Source organism: Scophthalmus maximus, chromosome 8 (assembly GCF_022379125.1).
Source record: "Scophthalmus maximus strain ysfricsl-2021 chromosome 8, ASM2237912v1, whole genome shotgun sequence".
NCBI classification, from domain to species: Eukaryota; Metazoa; Chordata; class Actinopteri; order Pleuronectiformes; family Scophthalmidae; genus Scophthalmus; species Scophthalmus maximus.
In genome coordinates, this window is record NC_061522.1 from 24,696,183 (window position 1) to 24,723,409 (window position 27,227).

At 40.0% G+C, this 27,227-nt stretch overlaps 1 protein-coding gene across 3 annotated transcripts in view; it reads left to right on the top strand.

Annotated features, from left to right (window-relative positions):
* Positions 1–27,227, top strand: part of dnah6 (dynein, axonemal, heavy chain 6) — a 60,528-nt gene that overhangs the window by 30,100 nt on the left and 3,201 nt on the right. For 2 of the 3 annotated variants that reach the window (XM_035637613.2, XM_035637612.2), the window contains 30 exons: positions 467–638; positions 2,025–2,171; positions 2,312–2,385; positions 2,504–2,658; positions 4,335–4,566; positions 4,690–4,842; positions 5,295–5,435; positions 6,863–7,105; positions 7,296–7,463; positions 7,602–7,837; positions 9,509–9,653; positions 9,911–10,027; positions 10,270–10,393; positions 10,645–10,841; positions 11,499–11,702; positions 12,407–12,532; positions 12,652–12,816; positions 13,325–13,392; positions 13,603–13,783; positions 14,406–14,585; positions 14,771–15,004; positions 17,827–17,962; positions 18,213–18,385; positions 18,876–19,066; positions 19,689–19,849; positions 21,217–21,305; positions 23,313–23,459; positions 23,577–23,715; positions 25,785–25,904; positions 26,047–26,168. In XM_035637613.2, the coding sequence (XP_035493506.1) occupies positions 467–638; positions 2,025–2,171; positions 2,312–2,385; positions 2,504–2,658; positions 4,335–4,566; positions 4,690–4,842; positions 5,295–5,435; positions 6,863–7,105; positions 7,296–7,463; positions 7,602–7,837; positions 9,509–9,653; positions 9,911–10,027; positions 10,270–10,393; positions 10,645–10,841; positions 11,499–11,702; positions 12,407–12,532; positions 12,652–12,816; positions 13,325–13,392; positions 13,603–13,783; positions 14,406–14,585; positions 14,771–15,004; positions 17,827–17,962; positions 18,213–18,385; positions 18,876–19,066; positions 19,689–19,849; positions 21,217–21,305; positions 23,313–23,459; positions 23,577–23,715; positions 25,785–25,904; positions 26,047–26,168 (4,740 nt within the window). The remainder of the gene's footprint in view (positions 1–466; positions 639–2,024; positions 2,172–2,311; positions 2,386–2,503; positions 2,659–4,334; positions 4,567–4,689; positions 4,843–5,294; positions 5,436–6,862; positions 7,106–7,295; positions 7,464–7,601; positions 7,838–9,508; positions 9,654–9,910; positions 10,028–10,269; positions 10,394–10,644; positions 10,842–11,498; positions 11,703–12,406; positions 12,533–12,651; positions 12,817–13,324; positions 13,393–13,602; positions 13,784–14,405; positions 14,586–14,770; positions 15,005–17,826; positions 17,963–18,212; positions 18,386–18,875; positions 19,067–19,688; positions 19,850–21,216; positions 21,306–23,312; positions 23,460–23,576; positions 23,716–25,784; positions 25,905–26,046; positions 26,169–27,227) is intronic. The other variant, XM_047334012.1, reaches the window with a different exon arrangement.

A 27,227-nucleotide genomic window follows, 5' to 3' on the forward strand; every position in this document is an offset into this window, starting at 1 on the left:
GCTGTCGGGCGCAGCCCTGGGTCTGTAAATCGGAAACAAAAAAAAATGGTGTGAACCGCACCACACAACACTGCGAGTGCAGTTTCTAAACATCACTTGTCTACACCTTAAGAGACGTGCTCGCGCTGAAAATGCGGTTTTGGCCTAGTGGTTAGTGCGTCAGACTCCCATGCAGCAGGATGCATCCCGTCCTGAGCAGTAAAATCACAACAACAGCAAAGAGAGAAACAAGCTCTCTCCAAAATCCCTTACTGCCCCTTTAACCCCTAAAGTGCTTTGAGCGGTTGATGAGCCTATATGAGTGCTATATAAATACAGTCCATTTACCATACAACAATCAATGTACAAATTAGCATCTAAAGCATTCAAATATCTTACTCTTCTATCTCTCACTTGTTTTCATTTCTCCATTTCACCCGAATTGTTAAATTTTTCACCTTTTACTCCCTGACACTCTTTCCTCCAGGCCATCCTGAACGGTTTCCTCAGTGAGTTTTCCCAAGAGGTGAAGGACTGCGCTGGACAGATAGTGGATGCAGCTGTGGATATTTACAACCGTTTGAGTGTTGATCTCCTGCCCACTCCGGCAAAGTCCCACTACGTCTTCAATCTCAGAGACCTCTCCAAGTGTGTCCAAGGTGAGACGTGTTTGTAGCGCAGGCTCACGCGGAGCTGATTGGATGCTCCCCGGACTCTGCATAGAACAGCCTTATATTTGGTTAATGAAATCTGTTGAGTTTTAAAATGGTACAAACTTAATATTGAGAGAGATAACAACAATGGCACAAACTAAACTTTGAATTTGCCCAAAGAGTTTAAATCTGTGTTCCTCCGCAATATGCAACGTAAGTCCAATTTGTCTCTTTATAAGCCCTGCCTCAGTCTGATGCTCCTAAATGATATGCGCCGGCACCCCTTCTGCCTCGTTTCCCTCTCTCGCTCCCTTCCTTTGGCCAGCAGGCATCATCAGAGCACAGAGATGATCTCAAGTGTCTCGTTGCACTGTTTTCTACACACTGCTCGTTCAACACATGCAGCGTGCATTACTCAAACACACAGTGCCCCTGAGCAATGGATACGGTACTGTTGGAGAGGAGCAATCAACAATCGCCCGCTCTTCCCAAATTTCAGATATTGTTGATATCACATCGCATTTGCATTCATATGTATTCATAACTGTTGTCTTTATATGGTGAAGGGCCAAGACTGATATGGCTTGTTTTAACACCCTGCGACAGTCCCACACATTTACATTTTCATGATCTTTATATTTTACGGTTTGTTTTGGCGAGAAGCTAGCACCACTGTTCCACTTTGTACAACATACAATGATAAAACAAACAATGAATGACTTGAATGATCATTTATCCAGTTTTTCATGACGAAAAAGACAAATTTTGTTAGCGGTCTATTAGCCATCCATTTTGGATCTTCTGAATCAGAGGCTTTGTTACAGACTTTTTACCAATCAGATGCTGTGTTGGTGAATGGTAGAAAATTTTGGCCAATGACTATAAAATGAGAATGCAGTAGTACCTTCCTCCTAACCCCTGAACTGTGAATATGAAAAAAACAACTGAAATAATCAGTAGAACAGCATGAATATGTAGATTCACCTTTGGAGATGTGCGCCCTGGCAGTGCGGACTTATTTGTAACAAAATTACATAACTTTTGATTTGCAAAAATCATGTCATTTTAATGATGTCATTTAATGAATATCTGAGAGATTCAATTTCTGTTTTTTTTTTATTTTGTCTTTATGGTCATATAAATATTTACACATTCATGGGACATCACTGTAGCATACATATTCCGATAGCTTAAGATGTCCTCAAAAAGAAGATGTATATAACTTGACTGTACAGGGTATGGTTATACAAGCATTATTACACTAGGAGATGAGGTGGACCAAACATAGAAAAAAATGGCTTAGACCTGAGAGGGTTGAGTATTATGCATATTTACTCAAAGTGAATACTTCAATTCTCCCTTCCACACATATTTCCCTCACTTGTTGTTCAGGCATGTTGCAGTGTGAGTCAAGTCAAGTGAGAGATAAGAACCAGATCTTCCGTCTCTTCTGCCATGAGTGTCAGCGGGTGTTCCACGATCGACTCATCAACAACCAAGACAAGACCTACTTCAACACCATCGTCTCTGAGATGGCCAGTAAGAACCCTTTTTAAGAATACACAAGCTGTTCGAATCCTGCACATGTTGCACTACTGACTACCAATGTTCCGCTCTTTTAAACATCTTTACCAGTTGGAGAATACCCCTCTGCTTCACCCTGTCTCTCTTTCCACCAGGCAGATATTTCAGTATTGATCTGGAGCCCTCTTACTTTGTGGACCAGCCCATCATATTTGGAGATTTCATCAAGGTCAGGTGTTCTTATAAAAAGCACATGATAGGTTCAGAGAACATTAGATTTCCGTGTTTACGCTGACAACACAACCTTTATTTATCCCTTCTGCCTTCCATCCCTTAAACCCTTGTAGGTGGGTGCAGAGAAAGAAGATCGTCTGTACGAGGATCTGACAGACATGAGTAAGATCCGGACTGTCCTCCAGGACTACCTCGATGATTACAACGTGACCTTTTCCAAGGAGACCAAGCTGGTTTTCTTCCAGGATGCCATTGAGCATGTCTCCAGGTGTATACAAGCAAACTTGCTCCATTGAGTTTCCAAGTTTTCTTTTGTAAGGTGACTTCTTAGTGGGTCGTTAATGGATTTCTGTTGTAGGTGGTACAAACTGTCAACAACATCCTGCCTACATGTTTCTGTAGCCACTAGATCACTGGTTCTCAAACTGTGGTCTGCGTACCACTGTTGGTACGTGAGCTCCCTCTAGTGGTAAGCAGGAGTACCCAAAATATATACATTTTTAAGTGAAATAAATTTGAATTAAAAACAGACCTAATACTGCGGCTCCTTATTAGGGCCATTGTAGAAAAAATATGGAGCCGGGGGAGGGGGGTAATATTTCAAGGAAAAAACAAAATTTCTGACATTAAAGTCATAATTTGCGAGAAAAAAACTTGGTTATTCCCTGAGATTAAAGTGGAAGAAAAGTCGCAAATCTGCGAGAAAAAAGGCGGAGAAATAGTGTTTTGTTTTTCAAAGAACTATCGCTTCAAGATCTCCACAGACACTGCCGCATCCAAATATTACCCCCCTCCCCGGCTCCGTATTTGTTTTTTTCCTACAATGGCCCTAATACGCCGTCGTATTCGAATGGAAATACTTTTTAGAAAGTTGGTCATTGAAATGCAATTTAAAAATATGTTTTGCTTTTCCTACAAAAGTCAGTTGTTTAGATATCTGCCTGCTAACGGGATGTTCATGAACGTTACGTAGCCCCTTAAGAAAAATTACCTAACTGTGATGGGGAGATAGCGTGTGTGTGTGTGTGTGTTTGTTTGACAGCGAGAGAGAGTGACACGTCCCTTGCAATGTATGAGAGTTGTGTGGAAGAGTTGTCAGATGTTCATAATCTCCAACTTTTACAATAATTTGTATTTAGCCTTAAAAAAATCTATAGTGTGACACGCCACTTGCAAAGTAAGAGTATGTGGGAGAGTTTAAATTGCAGTCGTAGTGCTACCCCTTTTGTACAGTGTGACTGACAAAAGTCAACATAAATAATATGCTTATTAGGAATAAACTTGCCTCCTGCGTGAGCTGTCCATAGCTGAATAGGGGTCGGCTTACACTATTGTATTTTAACGTGGGTCATAATGGTTGAACTTGGAGAGCCTACTATTTTTTGAGATGGTACACATTGTAAAAAGTTTGAGAACCACTGAACTAGATGATATCTGGGAAAATCCTTGACCAAGAACTTGAAATTTGTATATTTGTGCAATGAGGTGCCGCCTTAAAATCCAAATGAGCTTTGATGGAATTAATGTGTCTCTGTATAAAGGATTGTCCACAGTGTTGATTTGATATTGCACAACTAAATTGCACATTATTCTATATAGTATTGTTATTGAAATATTTTTTGGCAAAGTATTTTTCTATTTTATGTTAGTTACCTCAGATTCTGTTTCTACTTTATTTTATTATCACACTTTCCCTTTCCCGTGCTGTTATACATACTGCAGTGTTGATCCTGAATTTCCCCTACGCGGGAACAATAAAGGTTAATCTTATTTTAGTGTTGTGGCACAGAATCGAACTCTACACAGATTAATTATAATAGTGACACTGTCTTTTCCTCAAACACACTCTGACACAATACACGGCTCACAGGATGTTAAACCAACAGCACTTTTTTTTGCTTTTTGTTTCAAGTGTTGACAATGATTTGCCCTCTCAACATCTAGGATCGCCCGCATCATTCGCCAGGAGAGAGGCAATGCTCTACTAGTAGGAGTGGGAGGTACAGGCAAGCAGTCACTCACTCGGCTATCAGCCCACATGTGTGGCTACCGCTGCTTCGAGATTGAGCTGAGTCGAGGCTACAACTATGACAGCTTCCATGAAGATTTGAGGAGACTCTGCAAGATGGCTGGTGTGGACGGCAATGATATGGTGTTCCTGTTTACAGACACTCAGGTATGAAGGGAGGACTTGGCTGATCTTAATAGATTAGATTAGATTATAGATTATATCACTTTTTCCCCCTTTTTGTACATCAAAGTATGATTACTGCTCTTCACTTTCTCTCGTCTGTTGTAGATTGTGGTGGAGGAGTTTTTGGAGGATGTTAATAACTTGCTAAACTCAGGCGAGGTGCCCAACCTTTTCGAGAAAGATGAGATGGAACAAGTGCTGGCTGCCACCCGCCCTAAAGCCAAAGAGGCTGGACTCAGCGAGGAGAACAGGGATGAGGTGCGTACAGACACTGTAGCGTGGGTTTACTCTAAATGACCACAATACTAGTCGGGCGCCAGACAGGAGATTAAAAAAAAATAAATACATATATATATATATATGAATCTGTGACTTTTTGTTTGAAATAAATACTTGGGACACCTGAACTACTAATCCATGCAATAAAACCCCTCAAAATATCAAGGTCAATATATCAAATAAATTATATCCAAACTAAATAACACAACAATCAAATAGATGAACCAACATCAGGGGACTCCCATTCACTGACAACAATAATCAAGTCCAAATGAATGTCCCTTAATTTTAACAAATGTGAAATAAATTTAGAAAAGGATCAGAAATACTATCAATCTGTCAGGTCATAAGATGAATCTGTGTGTGTTTGTGTGTGTGTGTGTGTGTGTGTGTGTGTGTGTGTGTTTGTGTGTGTGTTTTCATGCCTCCAGGTGTTCCAATATTTCATCTCTCGTGTGCGGGAGAAGCTACACGTTGTGCTGTGTATGAGTCCCGTTGGCGATGCCTTCAGGTCCCGCTGTCGCATGTTTCCTTCACTGGTAAACTGCTGTACCATTGACTGGTTTGTGCAGGTACTGTATGCTAAGACAGCTTTTATTTTCTCTTATTATCTCTATTCTATTCTTTCAGTCTGTGTGACATTCTCGATATGCTGCTGGTCCTGGAGGCTATATTTGAAAAAAGAATTACTCCTCCATTCTAACGTTAATTTTCGAACCCCCTTCAATTCATGCCATTTGTCAGTCAGTCCCACTGTAGTGAATTTGATATGTAAGGAACGCTGTGTGGCGAATTTTTTGCAAGGCTTCACTTGGACTCAAGTATGAACTGATTAGATTTTGGTGGTCGAAGATCACGAGTCAAGATCACTTTTGTGATCACAATTGGACAAGAATGTCCATAGGGAATTTCATCACATCTGGCACAAACATTCACTTAGACCCAAGGATGAGCTGATATGAATTTGGTGATCAATGGTTCAATGAGGTCACTGTGACCTCACAAAATTTTTTTGTAGTTTTTTTTTGCATCATGAATGTTAAACTGTATCTCTCTGAAAGCCTTTAGGATATTTCTTCAAATTTGGCACAAATGTTCACTTGAAGTTGAGGAAAGAAGGATTAGAATTTGGTGGTCAAAGGTCAAATGTCACAGTGACCTCACAACTTCCTTTTTGGCCATAACTCAAGAATTCAGACACTTGTTAAGACAAAATAAACTCAATATTAAATGTATTCATTTATTCAAAGTGTTCACTACTTTTAGCACTTTCGCCCGACAGCAAGAAGGTTCTGGGTTCGAATCCCGGTTCAAACCAACCAGGGCCTTTCTGTGTGGAGTTTGCATGTTCTCCCCGTGTATGCGTGGGTTCTCTCTGGATTCTCCGGCTTCCTCCCACAGTCCAAAGACATGCAGAATGGGGTTAGGTAAATTGAAGACTCTAAATTCAATTTACCTAAAATTGAATTTCACACCTAATTGACCGTAGGTGTGAATGTGAGAGTGAATTGTTGTCCGTCTCCGTATGTGGCCCTGCGATAGGCTGGCGACCTGTCCAGGGTGAAACCCGCCTCTCGCCCAATGTTAGCTGGGATTGGCTCCAGCCCCCCCGCGACCCTTAAATGGATAAAGCGGTAGACGATGGATGGATGGATAGATGTTCACTACTTATAGTACATGAGTCCATCTTCTCTTTCATTCACGATCCTCTTCATCTTTGCTCTTGTTTAAGATTGTACAGTCATTTATTTCTTTTGATTCATCTGATTAGTTTAGTGTCCTATGTTAGCATATTTAGAGATTTTTTTTTTAATTTAGTTGCAGAAGCTTGCAATTTACATCTTACTGCGTTTCTCTAATCTGATATGTTGTAAATTTGTAATGCCTTATTGCTGCTCTGTGAAATCACTGTTCAAACAAGAGCTACAAGTAAAAATGACATACTCTGAAAACCTAATCTCACAATGTCGTCTCTCCTCTTGCACCTCCTGGTGCCCAGTGGCCTCGTGAGGCACTGCTCTCTGTCTCCAAGGCCTTCTTCCTGAACGTGGACTTTGGCAGTGAAGAGCTGAAGGAGAGATTCTCAGCCATATGTGTGGAGATACACGTTAGTGTCACTGACATGGCAGAGCGCTTCTACTCAGAGGTGAGACGCAGATACTACACCACACCTACCTCCTACCTGGAGCTCATCAACCTCTACCTGGGCATGCTCAATGAGAAGAGAGAGGAGTTAGTGCTGGTATGTTTTACCATCAAAATGCATAAGCAAAAATCTGTACAAGTGATTTGTTTTTTGTCCTGGTTGAAAGTTATTATCAGTAATCTTTTTCTGGCCATGACTCACTTTCAGGCACTGCGTCTTATTTTGTGATTATGTCTGCAGGCATAATATGCATAATACACATGTTTGTGGGGTTGTTCGTGAATAGGCCAGGGACCGTGTGAAGAACGGTCTGACCAAACTGCTGGAGACCAATGAGCTGGTGGACACAATGAAAGTGGACCTGTCTGCTCTGGAGCCAGTCCTGAAACAAAAGTCCATTGACGTGGACGCCCTCATGGAGAAACTGGCTGTTGACCAGGAGAGCGCTGATGAGGTCTGTGTTTGTGTGTGAGAGGGAGACAAAGATAAGCCAGTGTTCTCATACAACTTGGATTCTTAAGATGCTATAAGGTGCCCTTCGCCGTTTCCTTAGTGTTGTGTTGTGTGTACATGATACAAAATATACCCACAGGTGCGTAAAGTAGTGAAAGAAGATGAGGCTTTAGCACTGGTAAAAGCTGAAGACACCCAGGCTATAGCCGCGGATGCCCAGAAGGACCTGGACGAGGCTCTGCCAGCCCTGGAGGGGGCCAATCAGGCCCTTAATTCTCTAGACAAGGCTGACATCTCTGAGATCAAGGTGTTCACCAAACCCCCAGACCTAGTCATGACTGTCATGGAGGCTATCTGCATCCTGCTCAACTGCAAGTCAGTATGCTTCTCTCTATCTCTAAAAAACAATCCTTTTTTCTGTCCAGAGTCAAACAAGCACAGGACTCAGTGTGCAGGACATGCTACACAGACACAGGAATTGAGCACAACAAGATGTGTTCACAACAAATGCACTGCATTGCATGAATACAAGTAATGTGTATACAGTTGTGAAAAAAACAAACAAGTAAACCAACCAATGAGCGTGTGGGGGGAATTCAGTGTTCAGGGAATCATGGGCGAAGAGTCCAATGTGGAGAAATTTAGGGGGGAACAGATCAGAGTGATTTTACAAGGTGTATATCCAAGCAAGTGACAGTGTGGCTGAGTGTGATAAGCTGGGAGAGAATTTGGCCAAAGCTTTAATAGGTTTTAAGAGGATGTTCTGGCAAGGTAGTGGTGGTCAAACTGGAGTCAGTAGAGTAGGAGGAGGGGGAGAGGTCCGCTCACTGTCGGGGGAAAAAGCAGAACAAGGACAGGGAATCACATTCCATCATAGTGGCAAATGGTGAGCGAGAAACTGAGCCAAAAACTCCACAATCCCAATTCCTCAAAGGCTTCTGATGAGTTTTGTATCTGTGCCTCTCTTATAACATGAGCGCCCTTCTTTAAAAACCCACAACTCCCTCGTTATCCTCAGTATCACACCTCAATATTTTATTTTACATCAAACTATGGATGGCAAATGTCATATACAAGGGCCTTTTGCATTACACATTCAGAGGACCAGGAAGACAGACCAGACATTAAAGGTTTTAATGAGGTACAAATGTATCATCTTTTGATATTGATGATATTTTTTTCATTTATTCAGCACAATTAGATTATTTTAACAACAATGGCTGAAGGTCTACTGTAGATAATGTCTAATTATATTTGCGTACCCAAGGTAACAGTATGAATATAATCAATGTAAAAAAAAACCCAACAAGAATATATAATAGGAAAATTTATTGACTCAATGTTTCTGTCTGAAAAAAGATATTAATCTGGCAACCTGATCTCATTCAGTTTTCCATGATGACCCATTATCATAATCATAATAATCACTGCTACATTGGTAACCATCTTAGATGAGGGTGGTTGGTTCAACACAATTTCATAATGACAGTCATTTAAATAGATGATCATCATTGTCATTGTTGTTTTACATTGTCTCCTCCAACTGTATGAGATTGGGGCCTATTTTTGATCCCATATACATTTTTAAATCTGTATTCAGGGCGATTATGATACCATGTCATAACTCGGAACTTGTCCCTCTGTCAACTCCAAATATCCTCATATGCATATCCTACCTTCTTTAACCTTTTCCCACCCGCTCTGCCTGCATCACAATGACACTGTGTAGACCATTCACTTACTGCTAATACTATGAAAAGCTACATTCATGTGATGTTAATCTGTGTCTTTTGATTTTTTTTCATGTTCTGAGATTAGTTGTGTCTAACTATTAAATTGTGTGAAATTATGTGATATGTAACCATTATGGGTATCTGTGTATTGCTGATACCATGACTTGTGGTGTTTAACATGTACATGTGCCTTGTTTTACTGTACTGTAAGTACTGTACTTTTAATTTATTATTTTGTTGCCATATAAATTGTGGTATTACCTGGGTTTCCTTTTTTTCACAACTCCTTACTTATTTCCCCTTCTCTTTACAGACCAGACTGGCCCAGTGCCAAGCAAGTACTGGGAGATTCATATTTCCTCAAGCGTCTAATGGACTATGACAAGGAAAATATCAAACCTCAGATCCTGCAGAAACTGCAAAAATACATAAACAATGCTGATTTCATACCTGAGAAGGTCTGTTTGGATTTCTGATAGTTGTGGGGTTGTTCGTGAATAAAGTAAATTCAAAGTAAACAGATTGTGGTGAAATTAGAGTTAAATCACTTCTGCAGTTTTGGGATGGAAACAGGAAACTAGCTGCTTGAAATTTTGATAATGGCATAATGGCCATACTGCATTGCATGAACTGGCATTGCATAAATATGGCACATATACAGTTGTTTTTAGTCTGGTTTGCCTGGTGTAATTCATTATTGTGTTGCTGCTGTTAGGTGGAGAAGGTGTCCAGAGCCTGCAAATCAATGTGTATGTGGGTCAGAGCCATGAACCTTTACTCCAGAGTTCTCAAAGAAGTCGGCCCCAAGAGAGAAAAACTGGCCTTGGCACAGGTCAGTGTTGTAGAGTACAGTATGAATTTAAGTTTTTACCACACATACACTACAAATCCTGGTTTTAAGGAGACCATGCCACTACATATCAATCCGTTCTGTATTCTGTAAGAACAACCCAAGATTGCCCCACATACATAGGACTTAACGATGAGAATGAAATTTGTCCCAAAATATTGTCTAAATGGTTTATCAATGTAATTTCCCTCCATCATTTTCTCTCTCTATGTAAACCGATGCAGGCAGAGCTGGATATTACTATGGCGACACTGAGGGAGAAGCAGGAAAAGCTTCAGGCGGTGGAGAACCAGATCAAGATCTTACAGGAGCAGTTTGACAGCAGTATAAATGAGAAGGAGGATTTGGGTGAGGGCTGCATCCTTTATATGTTACCGCTTCAAATTCTATGTGGGTCTCAAACTGCCCATCTGCAGAATATTGTGTGTGAATTGATCCCTGTTGTGTGGAAATCAATTAGAAATGGAGCATAGTCAACCAGGAAGTCCAATCTTGTGTGTCTACTATCATGAAATTAAAAAGTTAATCAACATTTACCTATTTCAGCTAATTTTCTTTCTTTTCATCTCTGTCTTCACGACTCCCTTCCCTCGTCAAAGTCAACACCATGGCTCTGACAAATGCACGGTTGACGAGGGCAGGGAAGCTAACGTCTGCTCTCGCCGATGAGCAAGTGCGCTGGGAGGAAAGCGTTGCCCTGTTTGAACAAGAGATCATCAATGTTGTGGGAAATGTCTTCATCGCTGCTGCCTGTGTCGCCTACTACGGAGCATTCACGTCCCACTATAGACAGCTGGTAGGTACAGTGTGGTGCACTGTGGGCCAACTGTGGTAAACAGTGTGGAAAATATAGTGTACTTGTTAGGGGTCGACCGATATGACCTTTTCCGGGCCGATACCAATTATTACTAATCTTTTAGACCGATAACTGATATTTGAAACCGATATTTGTCCCCAGTAAAAAAGTGTCAAAATTTAGAATAACACAAACTCTTAACACAAAACTTTGCTGAAATGCCTTAAAGCACATTCACAGAACCTTTTAACGTGACTAGAACACAAAAAGTGCCGGGAGCTATCAGCAGCATTATTATGAAGTTGAACAAACATGCTAAAGTCCAGAGAGTAGTGACTGCGGCTGCATCAGATCCAAAGTAGTACATTTTATAATGACATTATCTTATCGACAAATAGTCTTAAAAAAAATGACACATAGTGATTGTCATAAAATGGTGAATATTGGCGCAGATAATTGGTCGACCCCTAGTACTTGTATCTCTTTTGTGAGATGTGGTTCCTATTACAGCAACGGCATTGGACTGAACTGAACATTATTAAAATGCAGTGGTAAAATAATGAAATAAATATATGTTGAATATTTCAACCAACACAAAAATAAAATGAAAAACAAACAACTGAAGTAAAAATGCACACTTGTGCTCCATTTCTCCAGCTTATTGCCCAGTGGATAAAACAGTGCCAGGAGCTGGACATCCCCATCAGTTCCAGCTTCAACCTGATCAACATTCTGGGTGACCCATTTGTCATCCGGCAGTGGAACGCAGAGGACCTGCCTCGTGACACTGTCTCCACAGAGAACGGGATCTTGGTGACTGAGGGCCGCCGCTGGCCTCTTATGATCGATCCACAGGATCAGGTGAACTTGAAACTAGGACCAAGGCAGCGCTCATTCATTGTAGAGCTGCAACAGTTAATCGATTAATCGATTAGCAGTTGAATGCTAAATTAATCGGCAACTACTATTGATAATCGATTAATCCGTTCAAGTAGTTTTTATGGGGAATCAAAATTCTCTGATTTCAGCTTCCTAAATGTGCTGTTTTTTTGCTGGTTTCTTTGCTCCTATATGACAGTAAACTAAACATATTTGGTTTGTGGACAAAACAAAACATGTTGGAGTTTTGGAAGTTTTATGACATTTCATGGATCAAACAACTAATCAATTAATCGAGAAAATAATCAACAGATTAATCGATGATGAAAATCATCGTTAGTTGCAGCCCTAATTCATCATCTGTCAGGAGTGATTTGCTGTTAATCACCTCATTAATTAAGGAATCACATTTTTATTTCCTCTATTTAACCCAAGGTTCCACAAATTGTGTCATTTTAGGGACATGTAAATGTATACTTGAATACTTTATACCACATATTCCTTGTCTCTGAACCTTTTGGCATTTCATTCGATTTAGAGCACTGGTTGCATGGCTGCAGTACCAGTGTAAAGAATCTGTCAGGCACGATCAGAGAGCCACAGACGGGCCCCTGTAATGTACAGAGTATGTAAAGAGGCCATCTTTTTAAATCACATTAGATAAACGGTTGTTCTTTCACACTCAGGCCAACAGATGGATCCGCACCAAGGAGGCCAAGAATGGTCTAAAGGTGATTAAGTTGACAGACCCGAGCTTCCTTCGTACCTTAGAGAATGCCATTCGCATGGGCATGCCTGTTCTGCTAGAGGAGGTAAGAACACACCAGACCTTGTCTAAACAAGCTTGATCATAAAAAAAATAGTTTGTGTTTTGTGGAAAATTACAGGTTCAATAGTAATTTAACTTTATTTGAATGTATTCCTTGCATAGTTAAAGGAGACCCTAGATCCAGTGCTGGAGCCCATCCTGCTGAAGCAAACATTTGTGTCAGGTGGACGGACATTGATGCGACTCGGAGACTCCGATATTGACTATGACAAAAACTTCAAGTTCTATATGACCACTAAGATGGCCAACCCGCACTACCTGCCAGAGGTAAGAGCAGCATACAATCTCCTTTACATCTGCCGATTTGGTTCAATTGGCGTGAGCTTATGGAAGCTTGAGGAAAAAGCTTGGTTGGTTTTGTTTTTGTTAGTTTTTTGCAGCCATTGTCAAACAATGTAGCCCCCTGCCAGACTTCCCACTGTTCTTTTACCTGGTATTCTACACCAGCCCGTGAGAACAGCAACACCCTGCAAATATAAGCTTCAACTTCAGTATTAATTCAAACCAGCAACGAATAGAACCTAGAAACAAGGAATGCGGCAACAGACAGCATTGAAGCATTTGGCAGTTGTCTGGTAAGCTTCTGTGCCATGGCAGTTTAAAATCCCACGTGGTAGTTAAAGTTATTTTGAGAATAAGTGTTTAGTGCGCATGTTGAGTTGTAGCTGTGTGAATTGATTAATTCTGTCTCTCACTCATACTTGAAATTGCTTTCCGTTTATCTTCACCTGCTATGTTCAATTTATTGTGTGCTTGGGTTTCTGTTACATTTCAGGTGTGTATCAAAGTTACAATCATCAATTTCACTGTGACCAAGTCTGGCTTGGAAGACCAACTGCTAAGGTACATATACACACATGGAAAACAGATACTACCTCCCATCCTAACCATGTGATTCACATTTGCAAACCACTATAACATGCAGTAACTCTATTTATACCTCGGCAAGACTATCTGCACTTTGCAATTGCACAATGTTATGATATCTGATATTTGTGTTTGATTTATTTTTTTCCCGCCACAAACCCCTCCAACCCCTCTTCCTCTCATCAGCGATGTGGTGCGACTGGAGAGTCCACATCTTGAGGAGCAGAGGAACGAGCTTATTGTGCGCATCAACGCTGATCGCAATCAGCTGAAAGACATCGAAGACCGCATCCTCAAGCTTCTCTTCACCTCTGAGGGGAACATACTAGATAATGAGGAGCTTGTTCAGACTCTACAGGAGTCAAAGGTAAATCTGGGAGAGGGCAAAGGAAACGTGGATGCTTGTCTTGTCCTATTACTATTGATTCATGCATTAAGATCGATTGGAATTTTCTGTTATTTTTTGAGGAGTAATGATTTTGAAAACCAAGACTGAAACTGTGATAAAAACATCCACAATCTCACTTTGTACCACAGCTGCAGGTGCAGCCTGTTGCCCGCTCATTACTTTACTAATATATGACGAGACATCTAATTTCACAATTAACACTGGTACATAACAAATTATCATTATTGCATGTGCCATGTGAGTATTTTGTTTCTGTCAGAATTGAGCGGTCACACCTGCTATAAAAGTAAGGCAAGTTCAATTAGCTAAAGACGGAAGATAACCCAGAGAATGAAGAGTCCCCAGACATATTCAAGTCAGCGGTGAGGAAAAATTGTGATTATCCCACCCCAAAAAGATGAGGGGAAAAACAAACAAGAAAAAGGCGTGGTATGAATTGATCTCTCTGATATGGAGAGTCCTTACACCCTTATAATTTTCCTATTGTCTTGTTTTTTTACCTGTCCTTTCTCACATATGCTTGCTGTTCCTCTCTCTCATTTCTATGGTATCTCCTCTCTTTTCCCCCCATGTACATCAGGTGACATCTCAGGCCATCCAGCACCGTCTGGAGGAGGCAGAGGCTACTGAGCTGATGATCAACTCTGCCAGGGAGCGCTACCGACCCGTGGCTACCCGAGGCTCTGTCTTGTACTTTGTCATCGCCAGTCTGTCTGAGATCGACCATATGTACCAGTTCTCCCTCAAGTACTTCAAACAAGTGAGAGAGAGACACACTTTTTTTTTTTTACAACCCACAGACAAATATCCACAGCGTTAGTTTTTAAGCTTCTTTTTTCAAGAATACATTATGAAGAGGCTTCAACCACCCATGTAACATAGTTGTTTTCTTCATGGTGCATGTGTCTCTGTTCCATTCATGTCCCTTCATTTCTCCATTCCTAGCTCTTCAACTCCACCATTGAGACGTCAGAGAAAAGCAGTGTGCTGGAAGAGCGTCTCCAGATCTTGCTGGACCAGATCTTGCTCAACTCCTACATCAATGTGTCCCGGGGCCTCTTTGAGCAGCACAAGCTCATCTACAGCTTCATGTTGTGTGTGGAGGTCATGAGGGAGCGTGGGGAGATTTCTGAAGAGGAATGGCAGAACTTCCTGAGAGGATCTGCTTCCTTGAAAAAGGTTCATAAAGTTCATGCTGATAAATTGTTGATGATCAAATGTCTGTCTGTGTAATGGAGGGGCGATCATAGTTCTGCAAATTTAATTTGTACGATGAGATGAGTGTTCATGCATAAATTATAGTGCTGTCAACATTAACATAAACATTTTATGTTAATTGTGAAATATTTAAAACGTTAAAAGCATTTAAAGCTTTGACGCCTTTTGTTTACTTCCTGTGGCTGCTGACCTATGTGACGACCTGTGCCGCATAACCGTTAGCCATTAGCCATCCTGGCTAAAGATGGATACGGACAAGGAAGGAGTAAACACACGCGAGAAGTGACACGGGGAAATATGTGATACACATGCAAAACAGGAATTGTTTGTCACTTTCACGATGGACGTCAATATGTGTTCAATATATTGCAGAATACTTATGTTGAAAGAAACAGGAAGCAGTTTGAGCGGACGCTCTGTGTTGTGCGGACGGAGAGAAATGACTTGACGTGTTAATATGTGGTTCCGTATTAAAGCAGCTCGAGGTTACGCTCATTGTCTGTTGCAGTGAAAAGACACAACATGACAGAAAAGAGCCCTGCATATAGTCTGCGCGGTGATTTTTTTCAGAAACACGGAAAAGGCAGAGAACATGGGTGAATACTGTTGTGGTGGTATTCCAGGTTGACATACTCACTGCCTATCACATCACAGCTCACACTGCAGGAGACGGGTTCCCCGACATGTCCAGATATTTAGCTGATAGAAATCTGGACACGTCGGCGAGGCCTCAGTGAGTCACTTTGGCCTTGATGGTTTTACTGTAAATCTGTAGTTCACAGGAGAGAATCTGTGCTCAGAGTAAAAACAAAAAATGCTATTAAACAATAGTATTTGAATTTAAATACTTTTGTGTTGATTCTATATTAATTCCAACATTTTACATTACATTTTCTAATTGCCTGATTAAAATGTGCTTTGGGTAGGTATTAATTATAAGCGATGAATTCTAAGTTTACTGTATATATATATTAAGTTATAGTACACCCCCTCTCAGTTCAAACTAATCTTAGTTCAAACTACATAGTACAACAGACTTGCAGAGGTATTGAGCTGGATATCTGAATTACATGTTCAGGTTTTCAGAGTTGGAATGTTCAGTACCAGAATGGCTAACGTTATTAAGGAGATGTGACCACTGTCACCAGAACGAATCATGAGGCATGAGGCTTAATTCATTGCAGGAGCACAGAGATAACGGCCCATGGCTCCTAGTTATGAAAATAATTCGAAGAAAATAGACAAATTTGCTGTCTGGATCCTCCAAGCTATGAATAAACAAGGTGCTCTTTATTTGTTCCTTCAAAAATCCCCCAGGTTGGCCTGTAGGCATTTCTCCCCCTCACACGTTGGGATTGAGTTGGTCAACACATCTTTGGTTCCTTTTGTTGCCTTTGTTTAATTCTCATGTCCTTAAACCTTTCAACAAAGGCCAGTAGGAAGGAGTTTTGCAAAGTCACCGGCATATTCAGATGTCATAGCTGGATGTTCTTACAGAGGAGGAAATGAACAAGTAACCGTGTTGCCGCCAGTTGGGTGGTATTTGTTAAGTCTGTTGTTTAATTATGTGTCAGAGAGAAAAGCTGAGAATTGCTTGTAGTGTCCATCAGTGTTTTTGCTTGAGCCATATCAGTAATCCTATCTGCAACAGGTATTAGAGGCAAACTTTTGCAGTTTTTATGTCAATAATGTCGTTTTTTTTGTCATTGCTGTTCCTCCTTACTAGAGCTGAACATGCATACAGCTAGAAGGGACCAACTTGAAGAATGTGTCTAATTTTATATGTCGCTTACTTTCATCGCAGAAGAAAAAAAATAGTGTCTGTCATGAGATATTTTTTATATATTTCTGAGGAGTTGATTTGTTGTGTTTATGAATTGCCTTGTGGGCCAGTTCAAACTGTCTCTCATACAGGCTTCCCCCCACATTCTATACACATCTCAAAGACAATCAAATAAACAGGTGTCACAGTAAAGGGTACGAATAATTAAAGGATGATTCTGTTTTTGAGTTTTAATAAATTTCAAAAAGGAAATCATTTTGTAAATTGCAAATTCAATTTGGACCAAAGGTCCTTAAAAAAAACAGGCTTTTGCTTGTAAATTTTCATGTGTAGATTGATCCGTAAAAATGGTACTTTTATCCAATTAAAATTAAGGACAATAAATTATGTAAAAAGTGAATGGATATGAATACTTTCTGAAGCCAGTGAATCTCAATGGATTTCCTGTTCTCTCTATTTTCTTTCTGCCTCTATTCTTTATTTCTCTCTAATTTTCATCTTCTGTTTTCAAACCCCAGTGGGGCAGAAGGGTGTGCAGCTGTAGCTCCATTGGTTTGGGCAAATAATGGGAAAGGTTGAGTAGAGCAATGAATAAAAATACCTTTTTTTCTGCACCAGTCAATGCTACCCAGGTGTATGTTGCTTTTTTCACCCACCATTTTTCCTCTCATTTATATGGCATTACTTAGACTGGAGGTATTGCCTGTCAACCACCATTATCCTCATGCTAATGCTGCCCTCCCATTCTTCTCCCTCACCTCTGTGTTTCTGTCTTTTGTCTTTTGCATCATATCTTCATTACATCCATCTTTGCATCTCCATGCCACCATCTCTCATCTGTAATGGCTACCTTCCTCAAGTGATTTCAATCATTTTCTCTTAACACTTTTACTGGCATCCTTTAATTTAATCCTTTCTTTACTGCCTCTCTACTCAAGGTCTGTCCTCCATCTCATTCCTTTATTGTAATTGTCTCCTTTTATATTTTCCCATCTTCCAGGACTATGCAGAACGGCCAGATGTGCCATGGCTAAGTGACTTTTACTGGCAAACATGTTGTGAGCTGGAAGACACACTGTCTTGCTTCAAGGGCATCTCCAAGGAAATCACCAGAACCCATATTCACATCAAGCTGGGTAACCTAACCCCACTGTTATCCTGGCTGATCCAGCAATAATAGATTTAATGAATGCTCAAGTAATGCTAAATACAAGAACCAGAATGATTGTACTAGATACGAAGCAAAATTTTCCATTGTCAGGCTTAACTGTTATCATTCGTCCACCACGCCGTTACCAGGTCACAAATCGGCACGTACCCGAAGGTCTTTCAAATTCACGCAGAAATGATAAGTGTGGCATTAAATGAAAGTCGTCTCTCCTATAGGAACTTGTAATGCATCTATTAATCCAGAGACCTGGAAAGGATATGTGTCAAGTTTGCCTCCTCCTGGTGATTACAAAGAGGAGAAGAAGGAGAGTGGCATCAGAGGTTACTGGAACGAGAGGTTGGGAGCCTTCCAGAAGCTCGTTCTTATCAAGTGCTTCATGGAAGAAAAGGTGAGCCTATTTGAAGTCAAAGAAAGATACAGGATTTCTCAAAGCTTTGGAGTGTTTGTTTGTTTCTTGAATTTTTTGTCATTGTCATTGCAAATATTTTTGCTAATTGCACTAATTTACAATTATGCTGGCCTGTAGCCCTCCCTGCATCCCTCAGCAAGACCCTGTCAAAACATTCTTCTGTCTTTTGTTCTCCCACAGAAAACTAGGCATGTCAGAAACTGGATCTTAAAAAATGAAGCCTTCCACTCTCTGTAGTGATGTTCTGCCCACTTTTGATCAAAAACAACCTGTTATTTATTACATTTAATTTATATTCATGTCCCCATAATGTCATTCTTCCCCACTCCCCTGGAGCGTAGCGTCATAAATATTCTTTTTTAAATCTAATCCTTTTCTACTTGATTGATTTCTTACAGTGACGCCATCTTTTTACCATTTATTTTGTGACTCTCTTTATCGCACTGCACTTCCTTCCCCTTTTCTCCAGGTGGTGTTTGCAGCAACAGAGTTTGTGATCGTCAGCCTGGGAAAGCAGTTTGTGGAAAACCCTCCGGTTGACCTGGCTAATCTTTACAACGACATGTCCCCCTCCACCCCGCTGCTCTTCATTCTTAGCACAGGATCCGACCCTATGGGTGCCTTCCAGCGTTTTGCAAAAGAGAGAGGCTGTCTCGACAGGTAAAAAACACGCACATAGGATAGCTGAAGTGGAATGATAAGTTGTATAGCAATTGTCTTCACAGTAATATTGTACTAGGAGCCCAATCAATTAAGCTTAATTATAAAAGATTTGTCTTAACTTTACGAAAGCACACACGAAAGCAGTCCCTAATTAAACTTTTATACAAGAATATTTTTTTTTAACTTTATTGAAGTTCATTATAACAATAATGTATTTTACTTTAACATTACAGCACTTTATTTAACTAACAGGAGGAAGGCTTCATTAGTGAAGCTTTAAGTCAGAGTATTTTTTTTTTTAGAAAAGTTAGAGTGATTTGTTGTTGAAAATATGACTCATGATATACATATTCTCTAAAAGTGTATGATTGAACTTTTTTCCGTGGTCTAGTTAAATAATTCTAATATTGAATCGCAGTTCATGTAGAATTGTAATTTTTAAAAATCATAATTAAGTATCAAATTGGTACCCATGTAACACAACAATATCAAATTGGATAAGTGAATTGTCCTAGCCCTGATAATAATCCTAGACATGATTACATTAGTTATGATAGTCAGTATTTACAGCTATGCATAGGTAATTACAGTGGAGTTTCCATCTTTCCCTGTCTCTCAGAGTTGAGTCCATCTCATTGGGTCAAGGCCAAGGGCCTATCGCTGAGAAGATGATCCTTAAGGCACTGGAGACTGGCAACTGGGTCTTTCTGCAGAACTGTCATCTGGCTGTCTCCTGGCTGTTAGCCATGGAAGAGCTCATCAAGACCTTCACTGAGCCTGGTATGGTAACATTAGTACATATGTATAAATGCATTATCACACAACGGCTGACCATCATAAGTTTCTGATCGCCCCTTCATTCTTTTTGATCTGTTGCTCCAAAAAATAATGAAAAGTTTCATTTATTAATATAATTATTAAAATAAGTAATAGATCAATCAATTTTAGTTTTGGAACTTCAATTTACACTAACTGGCACATGATGCTCCATCTCTAAAATATACTGTATGTCATTTAGCAGGGAAAATGGTAACATGGTTTGAATCCTGAATTTTTGAAACATAACCATGACACAAGAAGCAAAATAACACCTGAGCCCCAAAGTCTAATGCAACAGCTACTTGAGCCAGGCAGCAACTCTAAGGATATATGTTAATAAAGCTAAAACATGATCGCACTAGTGGTTTCCTTATCAATAATATTACTGTACTGCTCCAGTGGTTTACTCTTCATGACATGCATTACAGTGTTGGGTTTATACAAGAAAAGGAGACTATACAAGAAAAAGCCTTTGGCTCCAGTTTAGCTCCACGCTTGATATGTGGACAAGTAAACATCTACAGCCCCTTAATTACATATATTTTTACATTTGTTTGTTTATATATTGTATATATTTTTAAAAGTGTAACTCTGCAAGGTGTAAAAAAAAAAAAAAGCAGTCTGAATGTCATTTTGGAATTTGCTGATTCAGGGCCTAGTGACATCTCTGTCCTCCACAGCAATAATGTGTGTTAGAGCCTAGCTTATTGCAACGTGGATAAAATATTGAATAAATAAAAAACACTTAAAGTCATTGTATACATAACACAACATAACATTGCTTCCGGAGGCAGAGATGACCGAATGACTGGTGTTTTGTGGTTGTTTTCACAGCATTTGTATCAAGGAAAATGTACTCAAGTGTTCTTTTCATAAAGAGAACAATTAAATGGGCAGTAAGTGATTTTGGAGAAAGTTTGTTTCTCTCTTTGCTGTTGTTGATGATTTTACTGCACTGACCGGGCCTCGCACCCAAGGTTATGGGAGACCGACGCGCTAACCACGAGGCCAAAACCCCTGAGTCGTTGCGGCATTTGCTAGCACGTCACTTAAGGTGTTGGGGAGTGATGTGTACAAACTGCACACGCAGTGTTGTGAGGTGCGGCCCCCACCATTTCCGTTTTGTTTTTAATTTACAGAACCAGGGCTGCGAAGAAAAAATGTTTTTTTCTTCTCCCGCCTCGCACACAGAACTGACAGGCCCAACCAACCGACAGCTAGCGGACTGATTTTTACGAAAAGTGTATTGGATTAAAATCTCGTACTGCCCCTTTAAGTATTTTTTTTTTCATAGTGTATGAATAATGTCTCGTTCTATTCCTCTGTAGATACATCAATACACGAAGATTTCCGTTTGTTTCTCAGTTCCATGCCAGCCAAAGTATTTCCCGTTACAGTGCTTCAGAACTCTGTCAAGGTACACACGCACACACGCACATCTCTCTTCAACTATAATGCTACTAAGATTGTCTGTTAAAAAACTTCCCGCCGAGTTCAATTACTGTTTGCAGCACACGAGCGCTGCACAAGAACTTAGACAGTGGTGACATGGCGCAAACCATTAGAAATAATGTGTCAAAACTCATTGGTGATGCTGGACTGAAAGTCCCATATGAAGAAAGTTGTTACATTCACTTCTGTCTGTTTTACATTTTCACAAATTTTTATAATGTATATAGTAAATTATCTTGGGAACTTTAAGTTGATATTGTACCTATACAAGTGACTATTAATAGTTAATTTCGATTATTTTGATTAGTCTACAGATTGTACGTTAAAGAAAGCTCAAATACTTAAATAGATAATGGTATTATACTGAGACACTAGTTAATCACTTTGTAGTTGTGTTTTTGTGGATAAGGGAGACTGAAAGCGGAAGGTAATTAAGAAGGCAAAATGGATGCAATTTTTCATTCTTTGTATTGGTACCCTTTGTGATTAGTTCAACAAAAGACAAAACTGATATTGTCTCTCTATGAAGTATCATAATGTCAGTACAAAAAGCATTACAGTAGTCAGCAATGCAAATACAACAGTGGTTGCCATTTTAATATATATATATATATAGTCAGATATATTGGTATCAGAAGTTTTTTACTCCATTGGCATCAGCACAGGTGTAGCAGTCCACATTAACCCCCGCCAAACTATACTGGGGCTGTTTTATACCCTGGGGTTTATTCTGGGCTAGTCCAGTTCATACCCTGGGGTATAAAATAGCAAACCACAAACTGTCTGTAACTGGACTTTGCAACCATTCTGCCTTGAAATTTAAATTACATTTATTACTTAACTGGCAGGAATATTCTTAATATTAGTACATCTTTTTTCTGTGCTGCTTGTCCACTACAAGAAAGAGCTATGATGGCTGGAAGATTTATTAAAATCACCTGTGGGGGATACAGGATAAATCAAACCATAAAGACCCTCTGTAGACCTTGTGATGTCCAACACTTTTTTGTATAGTCCATGACTTTTACTGGCTACAAAAACTGTAATGCTTGTTTCATTTTCATCTCTTGAATGTCCATTGTGACAAGGTTGACCCCACTCTCACTCTTGGCACAAATTATTCCGCCTTTTTGTTTTTTTTTAGAAAACTTGTCCTTGTCACTTGTCATAAGTATACTCTTCGATATAAACTTAGAAAAATGCATTGTGGATTCAGACTAAGGTACATTATGTCTCCAGTCAAAGCAGTTTCACTGAGATCGACTCTGTCTCAAAGTTTCTTCTACACTTGAACACAAATACACTGTTAAACGAATTTTTGTTGCAACAATAATTCAATATTGTTTTTCCTTTGGTGGATGCTAGTGTGAAATGATGATAAGCACCGCGGGTTATTTGCTTAGTTAACTCATATTTCCTCTCTCCATGAAGTTAGATATGCTCATTAATTCCTAGGAGACATTTTTCGGTCACTTCCCGGTATGTATTAGATATGTAGACATTGATATTATCAATCAAATATTCAGTACTGCCTAACAGTCCTCCCAATAATTACCCTCATGAATATAATTGATATACAGTATGATTTGACTTGTGTTTACAGATCTGTTAGGGTTCAGGTGTTGTCATCACATGACAGTCTATCCAGAGTTCAGTGTTCGCAACAAAGCAAATCTGATGAAGGAAGAACTGGATAGTTACAAGTCACGTCATGTTTACATGCATGTTCAGGGGTGGCGTGCAGACACAGTCGCTCATCTAGGTCAGATTTAGGATGATAGTTTGATTATTTGCGCCTCTGTTATGTGTACGTATATGGATGGGAGTGACAGTAAAGTACAGATGAACCTTTAGCTAGGCTTACGGACAACATGGAGGAAAACCCGGGATTTTTGTCAGTCTGAGCACAACTCGCCATGGTCTTCGCCATATCATCTCCAAGGCCCATGTATTTCTGTTTTCCTGTTTCCAGGTAACCAATGAGCCTCCCAAAGGCCTGCGAGCCAACATGCGACGGGCCTTCACAGAGATCACCAGGAATTTCTTTGAAGACCACGCTCTGGGACGCCAATGGAGGAAGATTGTCTTCGGAATGTGCTTTTTCCATGCGATCATCCAGGTTAGACACACCCTGTCTAACAGCCTCGCACATACTCGATCATTGCTGCTCGTGCCTTGATATGTAACACTCTCCTGTTGCACGCTGTTGTATGTGTGTCTCGTCTCTGTGTCTTAGGAGAGGAAGAAGTTTGGCCCTCTGGGCTGGAACATTCGCTATGAGTTTAATGACAGTGACAGGGAGTGTGCTCTTCTCAACCTCAACCTCTACTGCAAAGATGGCACCATCCCATGGGACGCTCTCATCTACATCACTGGTAGGGAAACGTTCACGCACAAGGATAAGCGTATTTATTTTTGCGTGCAGCGTGTGTGTGTGTGTTTGTGGGTGGTTGGTTTTGGAAATACAACCTCATAAAGTGTGATATGCAAAGCAGTACTCTAAACTTGAGATTGTTTGGCTTAAACCAAGGCAGGAGGTGTGAATGTCTCTTTTTATCACCATGTTTGCTGGCATGTTTTTGTGTTGCCAGTGTGTTGCGCAAACAGCACACTGATTTTTTTCAAGAAAACACACATTTTCATTGTCGTGAAATGGATGGGTTTTTATTTTGTTCGTACTGTATATCCTGGACTCCCATATGGACATATTTAATTTCATGTAATTATTCCAATTATGTCAGTTTAATATAATTCATCCTGGACTCCCACAACAGAAATCGTCTTAAGTTGTTATGATGAAGAGGAGGGACCCCTTTCATTAACAATACTCATCATATCTCGAAAAGTTCATTTGTTTCCCTCATCTGGTTTTCAATTACACCTCCAGATGATTATGTGCTGCCTTCAGTCCCAGTGGAGCAAGCCACATCAAATTGATGGCCTCCGTGGTTGTTATCTCATGACCGTGTTATTAGTTTAATCCTGAATTCGAAGAGTCCTTGTGAGCGAGAGCTACGCATACTCTTTGGGGGAAAGTATTTGGGCACAAACCAAGCATGAGATTTTTCTTCTCCTCTTTCTGAGGGGAGCAGTTCCTCTGCCAACATTTGCCTGCTTTCTCAGATTATTCCCTTCCCTTCCTCACTTTCTTATGTAACTGTATGGATCTTTACAGAAAGTGTTGGAATTGTTAAATGTAATGTAAAAAGGATCTTCCCTCTGGCTCTTTAGTAATATGCACCATGCCTTCCTCTCATGTCTGCCTTTTCTCAATTCCTTTCCTCCTGCTCGTCTGCGCTCATGTCCCTGCCTACTAGGTACACTCATGTTTGAATCTCTCATTATTATATGAATGTGTCAGGGAGCTGGTGACAGCCTTTGGTCCTTTGAGAGGCAAATGAAAATGTGCCTGCAGTCTTCTAACATGACTGTGAGAGTGCAGATAAAAAAAATGTTGTGGTGGTAAAGAGTTCCAACTCTAGTTTAAACACCCCTGTCTGGTTTGTTGGCTAAAATATCTTCTATTCACGACTGTCCCGTGCCTTTGTTAGGATTCATTTTTCTCTCCCACTCTTTCTTTTTCACCCTATGTAACAATTTTAGCATCGCTGTCTTTTTCACATAAAGTAGTTGACAGCTCTTTGTGCTTGGTAACTATTGAGTAGTTGCAAATCCTCATTTACATACTTTCAAATCATGGTCAGGCTTAAAACTGCAAATACATTTTTTTTTCATTATTTTTATTAACATTTTAATAACAACAAATATAATACATAGCACAGCGCATGGCATTACATGCACTTGCCATTGCCCGCAGTTTGACCTTTTTTCGTTTTTTTGCAGAAGCTTCCTTAACATATACAACATGTAGCTAAAATACAGACCCTATGCGTAGATAAAGTTTGCACTTAAATAATTTGCCCGAAAAAGAGAGAGCGAAAAAATAAAACATCACTTTTGTAGTGCCCGTGGTGGCCGCACAGGCGATAGTTACTGTACCTGCCTTAGATATGAGGCTCAAGTTGCAATATGAACTTGGTCAGCTGAAAGGAAGAGAGGAGAGTGAGGACAATACAAACAAATGACGCACATGATAGTCAAATATCACTGTTTACACTGTACCTTTAAGTGTCAGAGATCAATTGCGTCACTGTCCGCGATACTGTCAATTTTGCTAAGACTTCAGTCAAATATCTTTTTCAGGTTTGCTTTCTCCTGATGTTGTTCACTCGGTACTCAGTCACGGATTTTTGGTTTCATAAACATTTCATGTCTTATTCCAAATGTTTGCTTGAGACAAAGTGTTGCTTATTCTGAATGGAATTTTAGTGTGGCACTGCAGGCTCTAAGTCAAACAGAGCAAAAAGCAGGGACATCTATTAAAAACAACATCATCATCTAAAAGTCACTACGTGATATGTGGTCCTTGTGTCCGTCTCTCCAGGTGAGATCACGTATGGGGGCAGAGTGACGGATGCCTGGGACCAGCGCTGCCTCAGGACCATCCTCAAAAGCTTCTTCTCCCCTAATACTCTGGGACGTGGCTACACCTACTCATCCTCTGGTATTTTCCAACCTCAAGCCTGTGGAAATATTGTCAAAATAACTGGAACACTTAACAATGTAATAGAATTCGATACAGTAAACGTATGTGTGTCCATGTGTCACAGTGTCTGTATAATCCCTTTGGTTTCTTGTGTGTCAAGGTATCTACTATGCCCCAGAGAAAGATGAACTGAAGCAATACAGGAAATATATCGAGAGTCTTCCGATCTTAGACGATCCCGAGGTGTTTGGAATGCATGAGAACGCCAACCTGGCCTTCCAGGTGAGGAACGAGAATGAAATAACAGTATCTCACAGAAAAAAACATGCAAATCTGGGAAATCTCTTTCTGTTGCTGAGCACATGAGCAGCCATTGTAAACAAACTGACTTAGTTGTTTACAATTTGTTTGTATTTTTTGTGGGAGTAATTTCTTCCCGTTAATGTCCTTATTCATGGACATATTCATGATTGAATCTAGACAGTTTATTGCCAGTTATACAAGCATTTCTGTTCTGAGACAATGGGCCTAATGCAAGAACCAATGGCACGAACAGATTTGTTCTTAAATTGTATGAGTGATTTAGGCGAACTTCCCGCATTCACCATTTACTTTTTGAGATTTCCTCCAGACCTGAAGTAGGAGTCATGTAGAATTGGTCACTTTGAAGCAATTATAAGTATATAAATTAAATAAAATGTATATGAAAATATATACATTTCACGTCATTATATCGACATTATTCTGTTCAATTCTGCAGTTCAAATTATAATATAATTCTATGTGTCCTCATGTTCATGTTAAACGTTGTGCAATGGACAGGGGAGTGGACATCTTTGGCAATTGCTGGCATGATATGCCAGTGGTTAATTGTCGCCATGTAAGCTATTTTCTGATTATTTTCTGATTATTTTCATCAAATTTACTCAAATTAGCTCATGACATCTCTAGTCAAACCGCAGACGAGACAGGAGGGTTCAGACAGGGTTATCGATGCATTTCATCTCGATTTCAGTGTCAGTGCGACTCACAGGTTATCAACAGCTCTGCTTTAATCTTTCAATTAACTCCTGCTGACGCTGCTAAAAAGTATATTTTCAATTCTGGATGTCCGAAGCCAGGACTTCAATCCCCAATCTCGTAAACCTCTTTTTATTCTTTAAAGCTGTTTTGATGAATTAACTCTTCCTGACACGGGGCTGGGAGCGAAACCTTATACGGTATTTTTGGGGCGTTGATTATGCTAATTTGCAATACTCATGCACTCATGTACGCACAGGTGCCATTCGTCTTGTTTACGCAAGTGATTTACACACCGCGATATGTGTGTTTACTTGTAAA